At 41.9% G+C, this 16,919-nt stretch overlaps 1 protein-coding gene across 1 annotated transcript in view; it reads right to left on the reverse strand.

Annotated features, from left to right (window-relative positions):
* Nucleotides 1-16,919, reverse strand: part of HCN4 (hyperpolarization activated cyclic nucleotide gated potassium channel 4) — a 143,040-nt gene that overhangs the window by 118,349 nt on the left and 7,772 nt on the right. The window contains exon 2 of the mRNA XM_054078238.1: nt 16,652-16,743. Within this exon, the coding sequence (XP_053934213.1) occupies nt 16,652-16,734 (83 nt within the window). The 5' untranslated portion in view covers nt 16,735-16,743. The remainder of the gene's footprint in view (nt 1-16,651; nt 16,744-16,919) is intronic.

The following is a 16,919-nucleotide window of genomic DNA, read 5'->3' on the forward strand; positions in this document are numbered from 1 at the left end:
GTAATTGAGTTTTTATACTTACCTTGTTCTTCAGTATATAAATGCCTCTCAGAGACAAGGAAAGAGGGACAGACCAGGGAGTTCCACTTCCCATCACCTCTCAGCAGAAGAGGGTGCTGTGCAACACTGATTAAAACAGATACTTCAACAACCAAGGCAGTTAAGCTGAGGATTGCCTATCCAGGTATCACACCATGTACTACTTGCATGTCAGCAGGTGACTGTAGGAAAAAGCTTTCATTCCTGATTTACCACTGGATGAGGAAGGAGAAGGGAATAATCTGCAGCTTTCCAGCACTGACTCATCTGTTCTGAGTTGCCTGTGCTAAAGCCTTTAAGGGAACTTTTTGTTTATTTTATTACACAGGAGTGTAGAGAAGCTCTGATACACCTCACCGTTCTGAAATGTTTGCATGTTTAAAATCCAGATTCACCTTTAATTAGGATGGACTCAACTATATTTGTAGGTCTGCATTTGCAGGTATGTGTTTAAGGACTGTGTCCTTAGCTGACAGGCAGGCAACAAGCCTGTGACCTCCCGGATATTACTACTTTTACTACATAACCACAGTCTTGGAAGGGTCGCTCCAGGTGGATCACAGTGTCTATACCAGCATAAGGGATCGTAGATGATGTGTAACACTGCTGGTGTCCTCAGTGGCTACTTGTGAGCCACAATGGAACAATGAGTTAGACACCGCTCAGGTAAGAGGCAGAGAGGTGGGTAAGGACTTGATCTCTAGTTTTGCCTCCAGTTTTACTGGCTCATCTCTCAGTTTTCCAGTCTTTGAAAAGACAGCGTGCATCTGCTTTGCAAGAAACCAGTTAGCTATGAATTGATGCGGGACCCCTGCTCTCCCAAGAATGAAGGTACATCTCCCTCACTTTCCATGAACTGCCAGGAGTGGCCTTTGAGATAGCCCTGGCAGACAATGCTGGTGACCATCTTCTGCACAAGGCTGCCACTTCCTTTCAGTGTTCAGGACTGCCTCAGACATCACTTTTATTCCTCAATGAACCACGTTGCAGGTTTGCTCCCTTAGCATGAAAATGCTGTTGCTTCCCCGAGTGCTGCTTTACCTATCCCAGCATGAAGTAGCAGCAGGCTGGTGAGTGAGTCTGCCTATGGCTGCTGTCTACTGGCTGTCACCAAAGTGAGTGACTGCGTGTCCTGGGCTGACTGCTGCCAACAGCAGGGAAAAACTTTGATTTTGCAAAATCATTCCTGCAAGGGCTTCTAGAAAAGCAAAATGTTGTCACTTTAAAAGCTTCCAGACTTCAGCATAACAATTGCTCTGACACTTGCAGGTAACGCTATGCATACACATATATACTGGACTCAACTGTTCCTTGTTCTTTTTGGGGTAGTTCAGATGCTCCCATTTTCCAAGTTACAAACTGGGAATTTGGCAGCCATTTTCAGGTCTGCACTGTTCAAACAAGGCATGCACATATGAGTTTGTTCTGAAGCAGAATGCTTTTGGCTTTTTTGTGCTTCTGCCACTAGAGAGCAGGAGAATGGTTCTCCCAGCTGACTCTGGCAGCTCCGGCAGGGATAGCTGCTGGGAATCCAGGAGCTCATTATATAAGCTCGTTTCTGAGGCTGACACTCGCAGTGGAGCTGGACAACCTTGCAATCCATTTATCAAATGCTCTCAGCTGCCATTTCCAGACAGACGAAACCAGGCAAACTATGGACCAGAGGAGAACAGCCTGCACCCAGAATAACACGTTGGAGTTCGAACAGCAATATGGACGTACAATCACCACCCTGTGTCTCGCTGAGACAAGCTCCTTTGTTTTCTTTAACCTAGGAGTCTGGCTTAGATTCCACCCAAGGAAAAGACTAGTCACTCTTAAGGGTTGAGCTCTGCCAAAATATATCTAGAAATAGAATTACAAGGGAAACCACATTCATGTGCTTTGTTGTCTGTGATAATTACCCTGTAGGTATTTTTGCATTATTATGAGATAGATCTCCCTGAACCATAAAATTATTTTTAGGTTTTCAGTTTTCCCTAATGTTTAAGGAAATAATAGGATGAAACAACAGCTGTGGTTTCACACACTGATCTACCAGCTGGCAGATGCTGTAAGAGGAGAGGTCGTCTTCACCCTCCAACTCTGCTCTCCCTTCCCCTTTCCTTGCACTCATGGGACCTTCATGAACAAACATTTCTGTTCACTAATCCAGAAAAAGTGTGGGGGGGTCTGGTTTGCTTCTCCAGCTATCTGACAGATCAGTGGACTACATCAGTTTATTAAAGCACTTGATGAGAGCCAGAGGCAGTAAAAGCAGCAGAGTGTAGGAGGTAGCTGGGGAAATAAAGCTTCCCTCTTTCAGCAGCAGTAACCTTTTTGATCAGCTTCACTCTGACACACAAAATAACAAGGTAAGGTAGAGACATCAGGGAGGGATTCCTTACCAGGAAAGCTGCTGAGATGTTTTTAGGAAGAAGTGTGGGAAGCCCTGAAGAACTTTCTGTGCTGGGCTCCGACTGCGCAGTACTGGGCAGTGCCTTCACAAGGGTGTCAGTTCCCTAATTTCAGCAGCCTACATCACGCCCTGTTAAAAAGGATGGAGCAATTTTGATTCTCCTTCCAGGACGAGCCATCTTGTGAGAAAGGACAAAGCAGTGAATCACGGACCGAAGGAAGATGCCAAGGAGAAACAACTGACCCAGACTGTATTTCCTACTCTGTATTTCCCACTCCATGTACTGTGTTAATTCTTCACGTGCAGGGTCTACATGAGATTGTCCTGCCTGCCAGTCAGCATTACCCTGCAAAACCTTCTGGAAAAGGATGCTGTAAAGCCAGCTCTTACAACAAAGGGTTGCCAGGGCTTCGAGGTTATGACTGGCTCTGGCTGGGCTTGGCATCCCAGCAGGAGAGACACTGATCTGCTCAGGCAGAATTCCTGTGATATTACAGTCCAAGAAGTATCAGGCTTTGTCTTCTGCTATATACTTTAAAGCAAATGTATTGTTAGGTGGGACAAAGACAGGCAGATGCCAAGTGGAGTCTCTCAGCTACCCTGAAGTAGATTCAAATTCCTCTCTGCTTTGTTCCTTCACAAAAGTAGCTTTTTACACTGAAGTAATTTTCCCACCAGGTTGTATCAGCAGATTGTGCTGAAACCCAAGACACCGATTTTCTCACCTGCGATAACTAGCTCAGGTTCCACTTTACATATTGACCGACCTATTTAAGAAACAGGCAAGTCCTAGGGAGTGTGCGGCATAAATCAAATGTGGCAGGCAGGGGAGCAGAGGCTCGATTCCCGCTGATAGTGAAGAATGTGCATTTGCTTGTACACTTGAGTTGCAAACTTCCATAAGTGGGCTGATGCAATCAAGGAACAAATTATCTCCATTATGGTAATGTGCTCCAGACAAAGGTCCTGTTAAAAGTCTCGACCCTGAAGCCACAGTTTCTCAGGTTTAATATGGACAGGTCAAACTCTCTCTTTGAGCTTAACTGATTTCACAAATTTGTTTTTGATTCTTGTTCAGGTTAACTGAATGAAATTCATCATAGAAATTAATGTTAAAAAAGAACAGAGGAGAAATAAAGTTCTGACATAGCTTTGAGAAAGGAAAATGTGGAGTAGGCATCTATCCCTAAACTCTATGCCTTGCGCATGTTTTAATAAAGTATTAAGCAAGCCCTATATGCTGTTACTAATGAACTTTAAAGAGGGCATTATAGTTAGTACAAAAAGTTAGGTCTTTTGCCTCCAACTTCCTTAGTGAGAAACTCCCAGAATATCCTTGGCTTGACAATTAGGAAGCTCTTCTTCTGCTATTCAGCCTAAGTCTCACTTGTGCCCAGCTTATGGCCATGTATTCTTGTCCCAGGGTATCTTAGCTCATAAGCAGTTTAGATTCATTGCATTCCCTTTGCTTCCACTCTTGTCCATAGCAAATTCTGTGGGATATCACCCCCGTTATGGTTCAGCCTCAGTAAGGAGGTGATCACTCTGCTCTATTTCTGCAGTTTGTTCTATTGTCCTAGGCTTCATTGTGTTGATTTACAGGAGAATCCTAGCTAAAGCAGACCCTGCTGTGTTAGGCACTGCATAAAACACACCCTGACAGGCACTTTTTGTTTCAGAGGTTAATGTTCCAGCTAAAGAGTCAAAGAGGGGATGAGGATGGGAAGGTGATTTTATCATTCTGGTGTAGTCATTCAGTGTTGAAGGCAGCTGTAGGGCCAAGGTCTCCTGAGCACCAACCCCATTCAATATACCAATGCTGTTTCTGTTACAACACTGACACTTTCAACTAATTTGCTGTTTGCACAGTTTCACCTTATCACTATCTATGTAACAGGTAACACCTAAACCAGCTCCAATCTAAACAGGTCAGAATGTGTATAGCTGCCTTTGGAATAAACTTTGTTCTCCCTGCGGGGCTTGCAGACTGGCGCTGCTGTGCTTGCACACGAGATAAACACACATTTGTAACCGATTCTGTTCAGCTTGCCAGGGGCAGTTAAAAATAAGCAGTTTCAGACAGAGCCATTCCTTGGTCAGGAAGGTGCCTCTGTATCTGAGGTGTGAGGTCAAAGGCTGATGCAGAAAGTTAATAACCAGAATTCCTGTCTCCTATTCTCAGCCCTGGCCATGACTCCTTACCTGAAACTAGTTCTATTTAAATTGTTACACCTTGAAGGGCTCCTGCCACTCGCTCTATCCACCCTGGTAAATAAGACCATCATCCTTCCCCCCAACAAAAAACAATCTAAAAATGTTGGACTGCTCTTACAAACAACCTAAGGCAAATAGCTTCCCCGAGTCCTGCATTCTATATGTGACCACGGGCACGGCCTGAGGCCTTAGGGTAGGCAGAAAATGGCAGGGAAGTTTTCACTAAAATGTATCAGCAAAAAGGAAGAGAAAAAAAAAGCAAATTTGGTGAAAAATCTGTAGTGGCAGTGTATTATGAAACAGGAAACAGGAAAAGGTCTTCTCTCCTACTAGGGTGAAACCACATCTATAACACTGTGTTTTGTGATGGGGCCCTACAGATTTTGTAGGGAGTTCAGTAAAAAGCAACACAAGTGGTTAGGAAGCTGAAGGGATTGACTTGTGGAGACAGATTAAATTAACAAAATTAAATGTGTATAGCTTGGCTCAGGAATGACTGCAAACCCATGATAGCCACCCATAATCGCTGAAGGGTTTGAACCCAAGGAGAGAGGGAAATTTAATTGGTTATGAAGTGCTATAATGAGAATGAAGGAAAAGGGAGTGGAATAAAGACAGCATAGGCTAAAGTCCAAGAGAGCTTCCTGACAGTGAGATGTTGCTGCTACACGAACAACGCTACTGCTAAGATCAGCTGTACTGCTCAGGAGGCCTGAAGACACTCCAAGAGGCACAGTGGCCCAAGTGCCAGGGAAAATTATTGTTTCCAAAACGTCATTAGACAGTTCTTTTCAGCAATGCTGATTTGTGAGGCTCCTGAGGAGATCAGCTTAGGATATCTTTAGAAATCACACAGTATTGAATGAACACCTTGGAGAAAAAGCAACACAGATAAAATCGAGATATCAGTTTCAGCTAAAACATTGGGATTGTGCTTGAAAGAAAATGCCTTCAAAGTACCAAGCTTATCTCTTGGCCTTGTGTTTTTCCTGTGCCTTGAAGATGCCTCTGCTCAAAGCTTTCCCCTGTCTTTGGACAACAGGGGCTGCAAAGGAGCCTTTTCAGTGTGCAGGTCAATAGTCCAAAGACTGAGAAGGATTTATGCTATAGATAGTAACAGCATCAAAGAGGCCATTACATCTTCACCACCAGTAATCCCCATTTTAAAAACTCCATTCTCTGTCTGGTTCTTCATTTGCTTGTCACGTAATCCTTGTTGTTGTGGTAACTCAGAAACCAATGCTGTGAGCTTAACAGAGACAGTGACAGAATTGCTTTCCCTAGATTCACTCAGCATGGTTAGAGGCAAGGTAGAAAAAAAACAGACTAGCAGAAGTTCAAGGATGTTAACTGAACAACAGGAATGAAGTCTGAGAGGATGCTGCTGTGACTGTGAATTGCTTATCAGACCTTCTTGGGGATCGATTCTTCTGATTTTCATGAATCATTCAAGATCAAATCCCTGACTCACTAGTTGTTAAGAAAGTTATTCACTGCAGGTGATAAATAGTGAACAGATCTGTTCTCTGGGTCAGAGATCTCTAGATTTTTACAAAAATCAGTGTCTGCTCCTAGGACGAGGGAAAAATGTCGTTCCTTTATTAACCACAACACCAATTATTTGTTAATATTTATATCACCTTCTATGAAATCAGATGTCTGGTAGAACAAAAAGAAGCAGCAACTATCTGCGCTCGGGTCATCAGTTGCAGCCTGGTTCACACTGGTACAAGACTCAACATACTGACCCTCACAGGAGCATCTGGTTTATTTTGGAGAATGTAAGCTGTACTCAGGCAGCTGCCTTCTCTTCAATCAGTAAACTGAAGGTAGAAGGAGGTTTATTTGTCATCAAAAAGGAAAAGGAAGGTAAACAGGCTTGTAAGCCGATCATGGCTTATCTGTGGAAGAACATCCTACTTTCAAAACTCTTCTCAGTAGCCGAAAATGAGAGTCAAAAAGAAGAGGGTGAGAACCCAGATGATCAATCCTGGGAAGATCCGGTCAGGTGTAAGAAGGACCATGATCCAGAGTGCATCTATATCCCAAATCCAATGTCTATAGATCACAGCCCTTGGCAACCCAGTAAAAAACAGGTTTCTGCAGGATTAGGGAGAGATTATCACAAAGCTCTCTTACTAAGAATGTGCTAAAATAGGGAACACAAAGAAGACCAGTTATGGCACTAAATGTTGTCAGATCATCTTTAACTCTCAGGAATCTAATGCAAAGTATCTTTTAAAACAGCTCTTTTAGATGCAATGCCTCAGGCAAGCCCAAAGCACAGAGCCCATGACTAAACTGTACCTCATAAAAACAACACTAAAGGAGAAAACATAGCTTCTCCCTCAACAAGCAACTTCTGTGGTGCTTCTCATGCATGGGACTGCAAGGACTCAGCTGTAGCATTTGACTGAAATATGGACTTTCTCTTTTGGGGAATAGCCTAATGCTTTAGTCTTCAATTGGAGCAAAGTATCGTATGGAACAGAAATCAAAATGCAGTGTCTGAAAGGACAGTTCAGCAGCAGCCCATGGAAAAGCCCAGAGTGGGCAAGAAAACAGTTCAGCTATCTGAATGCCTCAAAAATAAATAATTAGGAATTGAGGAAGAAAAGATACTTATGCTTCAAGCTGCTGTATGTAGAAAAGAGGGAGGAAACAAAAAACATTTTCCTTTTGAAAATGTTCCCTATTTTTGGTTAGTAAATCCTATGTGGATGCAAGTTCTCTCCTGTTGCTTAATGAGTGGCAGCTGGCACGCATCAGGAATAAGGACAGGATAGTGGAATTGCCATAACTAGAGTTGAGGGTGGAGGAAGGATCATCCTCCACTGACTTCACTGTCACCATAACAATGATGTGACGTCTCTTCCTGTCTGCAGTTTTGGAGGCTCAGCAGCCTCAACAAGAGTAATTTCTTATTATGTGCTCTTCATTTATTCTATCCTATGAATCTGCAGGAAACAGCCAGTTAAAGAAATGGGGAGATAAACCCTTGTTTCAAATTGGCTTGCGCTGACACTTTGGAAAACAAAAGAATTGTGTTACCACAAATTGCTTGCAATGTGCAGGCTGTGACTGGCTGTAGTAGATTCATTTCATTTGAATGAAGAGAACAGCAACTCTGCATTCACAATGTGAGTTGGCACTGTGTAAGGATGCTGTCCCTGCCTGTGCTCTCCATCAGCTGCTGTCTTGCTCTTCCTTAAGGAACAGCCCTGCTATTGCTGCTCCCTGAAACTTGGTAATTTCTCCTAGAACTCCTTGGCGAGGCCAAGATGTGTGTGGATGGGAGGGATAGGGATGCATGGACGGGAACTAAAGAAGCAATTCTTTCACAATTACTTTCTCATTCATAGTTCTGTCCTTTTCCATACACTTCTGTTGTGCAGCTGTAATTCACTGTCAGTAACAAAAAGAAGTTGCAGTCTCAGGACTAACTGGGGTGGTGGATATGGACTATGGATTTGGGGCAGGGTCAAAAAGAAGACAGAGCGACTAGAGGCGGGCACCAGTAACCACAGTCTTAAATCAAGCTCATGTGCTTACAACAGTAGTGAGCCAGAATCAATGCCTTCTCTTGATTACTGTCCCCTGACACAAACTTGCTCGCCTATTAAAAACTGGATGATCCATGGAAAGCAAAACTTCTCCCTTTTTAGAGCAGCACATGCAAGGATAGGACAAGTTTTTCTGCTTGAATTCTTTGATAGATATGTAAAAGTCTGGAGTTCTTCAAGGCTGTTAAATATTTATCATTATGAAAATCATACATATTTAAGTGCAGGGCTGTAGATTGAAAGAAGGGATGAGCTTTTGGGCAGGAGAGTAATCTGAAGGATGTGTAGGCTTCAATTGCCCATATTAAGCTTTTCACAACATAGGCATGAACTACTTCCAGTGGGATGTACTCCTGTCTAAAGACATTAAAAAGGACAAGAGTATGCCCTGAAGTACGTTTCCATTCCATAGGCTGATTTGCCTTCATGTTATATCGATTTTAAAGTAAGAGAATTATAAAATCTTGGTCCAAGAGAATTAAGAAAATACTGTTAATGACTGCAGAGCTCACAGCAAACTGCAGTCATGTCTTACTCAAGCATGTGAATTGCAATGATGCTCACTTTCACAGCAGTCCTCCTCCTAAGAAACCTAATAGACATTTTCTTGCCCTTCTTCAAGAAGAGGATTAATATCCCAAACTTACACAGAGGTCATACGCAAGGTCATGACTTCCCCAAGGTTACAGTGTAACTATTAAAGTGGGTAAGATCTCCAGGAAAAAAACTGCGTAAAAACCAGAGCAGCTCTAACTCTGCAAAGGATTATTTGTCAGACATACATTTGCTTCTCTTGCTCTTAAGTTTACCTGGATAAAAGGAAGGTCAGGAGTGGTGCACTGAACCCCCAGTGACTTCTGGCACCTAGAACTATTCGATGGACAATCTAAACTACATCAAACGTCATTCCTGTGCAAACTCCCTCACATCCTGCCCTAAAACACAGTGCCTTAAAATTAATAAGCCAAAAGCCTTATCGGGATTCTGTGGAGCAAGGCTTGCACAGACTGGTGATTTTGGCCCTTTATAGTACTTAAATTCTTCACTGCAGTTAGAAAGGAACGACACCTTTTCCTGCAGTTAAAAAGGCACTGTGTGCATCTATGCTTTTCATCGGAGTTCATCCTCCTTCCTGCTGTCAGTGACAGTAACATACAGCAGAGGGACCCAAAGCATTCTGCAGCTGTGCTGGAGCATTGTGTTGCACCAGCAGGAACAAGGTGAGGACAACCTTTCACAGCAGTGCAGGAACTGGGACAGGGACAGGCAAGGAAAAAGCCCTTTGAGCTTAGTCACCCAATACACCAATTAAACAGGAGCAAGACACACAGCTATTTCTAAAGGCTTTTTTTTTCCTCTCCTGCCATTGTTACAGGTTTTTGAAAGGTAGATGGATGGATCAGACCAGTGAATAAGTGGGACAGTGGTAATGCTTCTAAAATAGCATTCCCTGCCACTAATAGATCCTTTTTCTCTGTACCTGAAGGGTAAAATGTTGGTTTCCTTTGCCTTTCTTCTTGTTGTTCCTACTACTGCAGGCTCTGAAAATAGATTTTTACAGTAAACAGCTCTGGGGGGGGAAAGATATAATTGATGATGTCCTGGACAAAGAGGTGCCCTGTTAATAACCAAACTCAGATAAAAGCCATTTCCTACACTATATATTTTCACTTTTTTCTCCCCACTGAAGTTCTGGGGTTCTTTTGAGTTGGTCTTAGATCTGTATTAACCTGGAGGCATCTGCTGCTGCCCAGCTTTAGTACTACCTTGTACACCCCACTGGTCTGAGTACGATACATATTTCTTTTTTGTGCTCCTTTACCAGCAAGTACTTGATTTTCTAACTCAGTCTTTCAGCTCAAACTGAACTGAAGAGTGGTGGTCCAATATTTTCTCTGAGGTCAAAAAAAAGATGGGGCTATGGAAGCAGCATTCTCAAATGAATCCGAAGTGTGGTGTCCATTAAACAGCCAGCACATGAATGACATGAACCTCTCCTTACAGTTCAGGCACCTACTGACTTGGGATACAGGAAAGCAAGTCCCTGACTGGTACTAACATTGAGCAATCTTAAGCTGCTGAACAATTCCTCTTCCTTCAACTGCACTTCTAGGCCATGAATGAGCCATAATCCAAGAAGCAATGCTGAACTCTACAAAATGCAGCATTCAGATAACTGAATGATCCAGCTCTGGCAGTAATCTGAAGTCTCTACCATACCATCTTCTAATCACATAGGCAGACCAGCAACAAGATCCAAGCTCAAAACTGAGGGTTTATTTCCAGGGTCTAGGTAGACACGCATCTATATGTGTACATGTATATAAATGAGCATGCATATATCTGGACAACAAACAATGAAACAGACATCAGAGGCAGGGTTTCTTATCCAATATATGCCCAATCTAAACAGTGCTCTTTAAAAAAAAAACTTAACAGATATTCATGCATCACATCCAATGCTATTCAGATAGACAAACACATGAAAAAAGCCGCATACAGCCTCCATATACCCACTCCTTAGATCTAGAAAATCAGGAATTAGCTTATTTGCTTGAGTCTGTGATAAGGATTTGGTATTTCTACAGACTGTACAGCTATCATAAAAAAATACTCCTTACAGCTACAGAAGGAAACCTTCTAAAGTGAAACCAGGAATTTCACAGCACAGCAGAAATCTACCTGCTCCTTTCAAAAAAACCTTTGAGATCTAACTATGTTGTTGATGAAACTGTATTTAAACTGCCACAGCTGACAAGCTTAGTCAGAGGCAAACTGATAATACATCAAAGTTCTACCAGTGAGCTGTTCACTCACATGGGAAAAGTGATCCAACAGTCCACTGCAGATGGCAAAGGCAATTTGAATTCCTTATGCCACCACAGAAGGCAGAACAATGAAATTTTTAAAAATTCGATTTAATGTAAGAAACTCCAGAGTAACTCCACTGATGGCATCAGGATGAGTTTCTGGCTGTATGGTCAGTGAGACAGAGAGCAGAGTTGAAGCCCAAAAGTTGACCACATGTTGCAAAATATTGACTGCAAATTAGCAGCCATTTGGTCACCAGCACCGTTCCCTCAAAGGTGGGTTAACTGCTTAAGTGGGGACTTGCCTTGCAGACATCAAGAAGCAAATATTTGCAGTTAATTTATTGTATCTCAAAGACATTGTACGAGCAAGAAATGCTTATTTTGATATCCAAGTTGACAAAAAAAAAAAATCAGACCCGCACTTTTGCCCATCATTACAAATGAGCTTCAGTAACATTGAAGCCAGTGCTTGAAGTTATACATTCCAAAATCCTTACAGCAGTCACAACATCTGTGAGAACATTCAGATTCTTTAGGCATGGGGTGCTTTCTTACACACACACAGGGCAAAATGCAAATGGGTCCAAACATTGCTAAGAGCAGATATAGAACCCTAACCAATTCCAAATCCCACAACAACCATAAAAATAGCAAAAGCACTGATGAATGAAGCTGTAAAGCTTCTATCTCCAGACCTCAGGAGCAGAAGGAATGATGTAACAAATTACTACACAAAAGCAAAAATAAATAGACCAAGCAACTACCTGGAATCCTATGAAATTCTGAAATAGGCACAATGCTGAAAATAACATTTAATTTTATTAATTTTTTAAACATCTAAGGACTATGCCCACTGCTTTGAAATTTCCGCATACAGCACCAATTACAGTGTTTAGTGTTCCTCCTGTGCCTTAGAACTGTGCAGTGCTGTGTGACCAATATATATTCTGCTTGTTTATTTGTTCTTTGCGACAAAGACTAAAATTTACTAGGAATTTAGATTTTACTTGGAAAAACTTGTATTTGATCAGTAAGATTTGTCCATATAAAAGTGTGTTCTCAGATTTCACACTAACAACATGAATAATTTATAGAGCTAATACACTAGTTGCTCCTGAAGAATTTGTGACACGTGGGTTATTCCTAGCACTTTGTATACGAACCATTAGTTAGTACGTGAAGTTCAAAAACCCTATAGCCTAAGTCTTGGTGTGTGGAAGACAGAAAACTAGTTCCTTTCCCATGGCTCTACTGAATTTTTGAACTTATATTAAGAGTGAGATTCCTAATATCATATTTCCACTAACCAAGCAACTCCTAATAGCATCCAGTATCTTAGCAGATAATCTCCTAAGGTGCTTGATGCTCTTAGAAAGTTGTGGCAGGGACTCGGAGAGTAAATCAATACATTCCAAACCACACCCTGTGCATTACACATCTTATGGCAAGAAAATGTACAAGATGTCTTGATTCTTTACAGAGTCCTCTCTACATTCTAGTTGGAAAGCGTTCAATATATGAATGAGATGGCAGAAATCACGTTTTTATTGCTTGTTTTGTGACTTGTGCTCTGCCCAGCACTCTTTATTATTACGACCATGAAAAGCAGTAAACTCTCTCAAGGGAATATAGGTAACCAGACAATAAAGAGGACCTCTGCAACCACACCAATCTTGTCAACTGCTTTGTGATGATGTGTCCAGTCCTTTTGTGGCACCAGAAAAGTATCAAATGGTACAGCTCTCTATACCTTCCAGAAGGACATACTGCTCTGTCCACCAACATGTACCTGCCAGAAACAGCTACAGAAAAAGCAAAGCCTTTGTGAGTCATGGGCAAAGCTTTTTAACGGTTGCTAAAGGAGGATTTTAGAACTTCATGGAGAGGTTGACACTTACCTCCCCGTGGCTTTTAATAGCTGCAAGTCTTTCCACGGACTTTAGTGAGCTTAATGGAGCAACAGAAAGGCGACTGCTGTCTAAGGGGAGCTCACCTTAGTGCAGCACTCAAGCAGTTTTAAAGCACACTTAAATCTTACTGAATTCATCGGGACTTCTACACATCTACACTACATCCATTACTTTGCACCAAAATATCTTTCAACGGTGCTTACAGCATCATGAGTAATATCTGTCACTTACTTGTTCCTGCATCCTCTCATGAGGGAGAAAAATCTACGCAGGTCACTTGTTACCCAGCTACACGTGCACAGATTTGCTGTCAAATGTTGAGATGATGCACACCTTGCATTTGAAGCAAAAACCGAACACATTTGTCAAGCTCCTTAGTTTCTTTCTAGAGGATAATAGTGATGAATGCGTCACTCGGATGTATGATTTGTTTGACCAAACATGGATGTCTGCAGTGTAGATCTAAATCATTTACTCATCTCAATTCATAATGGAAGCACAATCCCTCACTCTAAATGTGTATACCTGTCTCTACAATGGGTTGGACACTGGTAGTATCTCCTTCTCTCCAACAGTTATAAAGTGAGCTATGTTGTGACCAGCTTGATGCAAACATCCAACATGCAAAGTTGTACACTAGGGGAAATAAATCCTACCTGTGCTACCAGGAAAGGTTCCCCCACTTCCCTGATTCACTAGCTGCAGTTGTCAAGCACAGGCATGCCCTCAGACAGCAGAGGTTACAAGCACCAGGGAAGACATCTCTCTACCTGACAGCATCATGGCTGGAATTGCTGCCACCTATTCTTTCCTCGTGGGCCAACCTCATTCCAGGTGATACTGACACTGTGTCTGGGGAACCCAGTGACCTGCTAAGCTGCTGGAAATGGGGAATGTGATTATATACTGCCTTGAGTGGGAACCAGTCTCTGGACACATGGAAGCATGAACGAAAATTCCAGTCTGAGAGACTAATGGATCGTTGCTACTGGAAACACAGACAGGGAGACTGAGGAGACACAGAGAACCTGCAAAGCTAATCTTTTTCTTCAATAAAATGGGTCCCCGTATTGTTTTGCAATACGTGATACTACAAAATGCACAAGTTTGTAGATGCTTCTCTAACTTTTAGTTGTGCAATCCCTGAGCTGTTTTGATGCAATCTTAGTGTGGTTTTTCAAAATACAATGCAAGTATGTTTGACATCGCTGTAATGGTTTTCTGGTGGGAATGGATTTGAGCATTCACAAGGAAATCCTATTCAATAACCTTCTTGTGTTAACACAGTCAGAATTAATCACGTCCCGTGTTCCACGGGGGCAAGTTTTCCATATCCCACAGGAATATGCTGCAGCCTTGATAGATATTCTCTCCCTGAGTTACTGATTGTTTTGACAAGAAGGGTCAAAGTTTGTAGCGCAATTACCCTGGATTTCTGAACAGCTACAGCATTTGGTGAACTGAAGGTATAATGGCAGCATCTGACTGACTGGAACCATATATTATCTGGAAACAGACATTCTAGTTGGAATGAAACCACATACACTTGATAGAAATTACTGACTTTTCCTACAATCACAACAAGCAATTGGAGCTGCATTCCTATATAATTAATGGGGACATAATGAAAGAGTTCAGCATTACTTAGGAAGCAGCTTTAGTCTATCGAGTCACGCTGCTCTCCATCCTCTTGCAGTAGGAATGCATCACAACTGTGAATTCATTTTAGCGTTTCTTCTCTCTCCTCACAACCATAAAGCAGAGCAGCATCATTCCCATGTCCTAACCAGAGGACAGAGGCACAGCACAGATGGAGGAATACAGAGAATCTTTTCATTGCAAAGAATGCTTGGAGACAAACCAGAAAGTGTCCCCTGTTTTGTGGGTGTCTCTGTGTTCTAGGATCCTCATTCGTTTAGTCTTTTCACAGCTACATGAAGAACATCTGGCAATAGAGACTGAACAGAAAAGGCAAAGATTATCTCTCTGCTCTGCCTAGCAACCAATAAACCAATACCAACAAGCAGATTTTGTCATTTTCTTTCTTGCCCTCCTATCAATAATACCAGAGAAATTACTGTCCTGCAGTTTCCCTCCACGTCATAAGAACAGTTCTGCACTTCAGGAGAAATGAAGTGCTTCAGAATACCTATTTCCTACATACAATTGCACATCTAGGGTGTATATATGAGTTCACAAAAAGTGTGAGACCAAACAGGCCAGTGTTCTATTGACTTCCTCACCTTCACATTGCTGCAGATAGATATTACAGAAGAAAACAACTCCTACAGTCAGTTGAAATTACCAGGTAACACACTGATCTCTAGAATGTGTATTATCATTAGAGGAGAAACACTGTAGGCCAGCACTCACTCTTTTCTGCACTAACACATATACATACAGAAAGAAGTCTACCACTATATTTGCAACAGCAACTGCAGAGTGAGCAGGCAGATGACATGACCTCATCAGTCAAGCACGTGCAGGTAGCTGACGCATGCACAAAATGTGCAGTTTAAGATATGTTAATTCCCAATCAAGTTCACGTAAACTGTGTGAACGTGCTGAAGAAATAATTTCATAAATAAACACATTCATAATGGCTATTGCTACTAAGTTCGCTAAATTCTTTAAAAAATAACAACGTACCAATGTCAGCCAAAACTGCAAACCTGCTGTGTATGGTCACTGGTGTCTGCCTCACATATCAGCTGGCAACTGATGGTCTGAATTTGCCCTAGACAGAATACGTGTCCTTCACCATTTTGCAATCTTTGTGTAGCTGACTTGTTAACGCTGCGCAGCTCTGGCTGTTGAAAGCAAGTCCTATACCACGTAATCTGTGCTTGTTTTCCTGCTTGGATAAAGCAAACTGGCTCTCGCTAGGCCTCTGATTCTACACTGCTAACAATCAAGGACCTGCATGGCTCCAGATGTATTAATGCCCACTGTGCCATGTATTTAGCTAACAATATGTCATTTCAAATTACAACTGCTCTAAGGAAAATGCCTAAAAATAGAGGCCTTCCAGGTGGCTCAGCAGACGCATCCATTGATATGGTAGAACAAGTTAGCCTTTTCAGACTACGCTTTTAGAGTAAAAATATCCCATTAAATTATGGCTGTCAGCACTGGTCTTAGACCAGAGCAGTAAGTAAGAACCTAACTGCATCTTAGGTGACTGACTGCAAGCAAACTCTGAAGCTGCGGTGCTGTATGCCCACAGCTGGCTATAGGCGATACGCAAACAGGTAATTAAGATATTTTTACATTTACCTTTATAATTAATGTAGTGGAGCCATTAAATTGTTTTACTTTGGAAAGGGCTGTTTTTTGAAAAACATTGCTTTGCGGCACATGAGGAAAAAAAAGCAGCTTGAGAATGATCTCCAGCCTCCCACTGTGACCCTAAGCCTCACTTCTGTTCAGGCAGCAGCAATGTCTCTTAAAAATTACATTTTTCTTGATTAATGTGAGAGCTTATGTCAAATGACATCTGAATTTTCCACTGACACCAGGAATGCTAGCAAACACTGTATCTCTGTAATGCTAAGACAGGAAAACAAAATATCTTCTATCACAAATGGCATTCCATCTATCACACTTGATTTTTTTGCTGAGAATAACAACTAAGATTGTGTTTATTTGCGTCCCTGTCTATTCAGGTCTTGTGTAACAATAACAAATAAGACCAAGAGAGGTTCTCATTCTTACCTTCTGTCAAACAGTATCAGGAAGAAATCAGCTGAAGCTGGCAAAACTGTTCTGCTGTGAATGTGCTGGGTGATCAGAATCATACAGAGGTTCTGCAAAGAATGACAATAGATACCTCTTAGTTTCCATGCAGCAACTAACTTAGACTGGACTAAGCAACTACCTATATTAAAATTACTAAAAACATAACAGAGTATGGAGAAAACATTCCAGATTTATGAAACAGTAATGTTATGCTTGGTTCTATAAAAACATGGGAGGGAAAAAA

This window comes from Cuculus canorus, chromosome 12 (assembly GCF_017976375.1).
Source record: "Cuculus canorus isolate bCucCan1 chromosome 12, bCucCan1.pri, whole genome shotgun sequence".
NCBI lineage: Eukaryota > Metazoa > Chordata > Aves > Cuculiformes > Cuculidae > Cuculus > Cuculus canorus.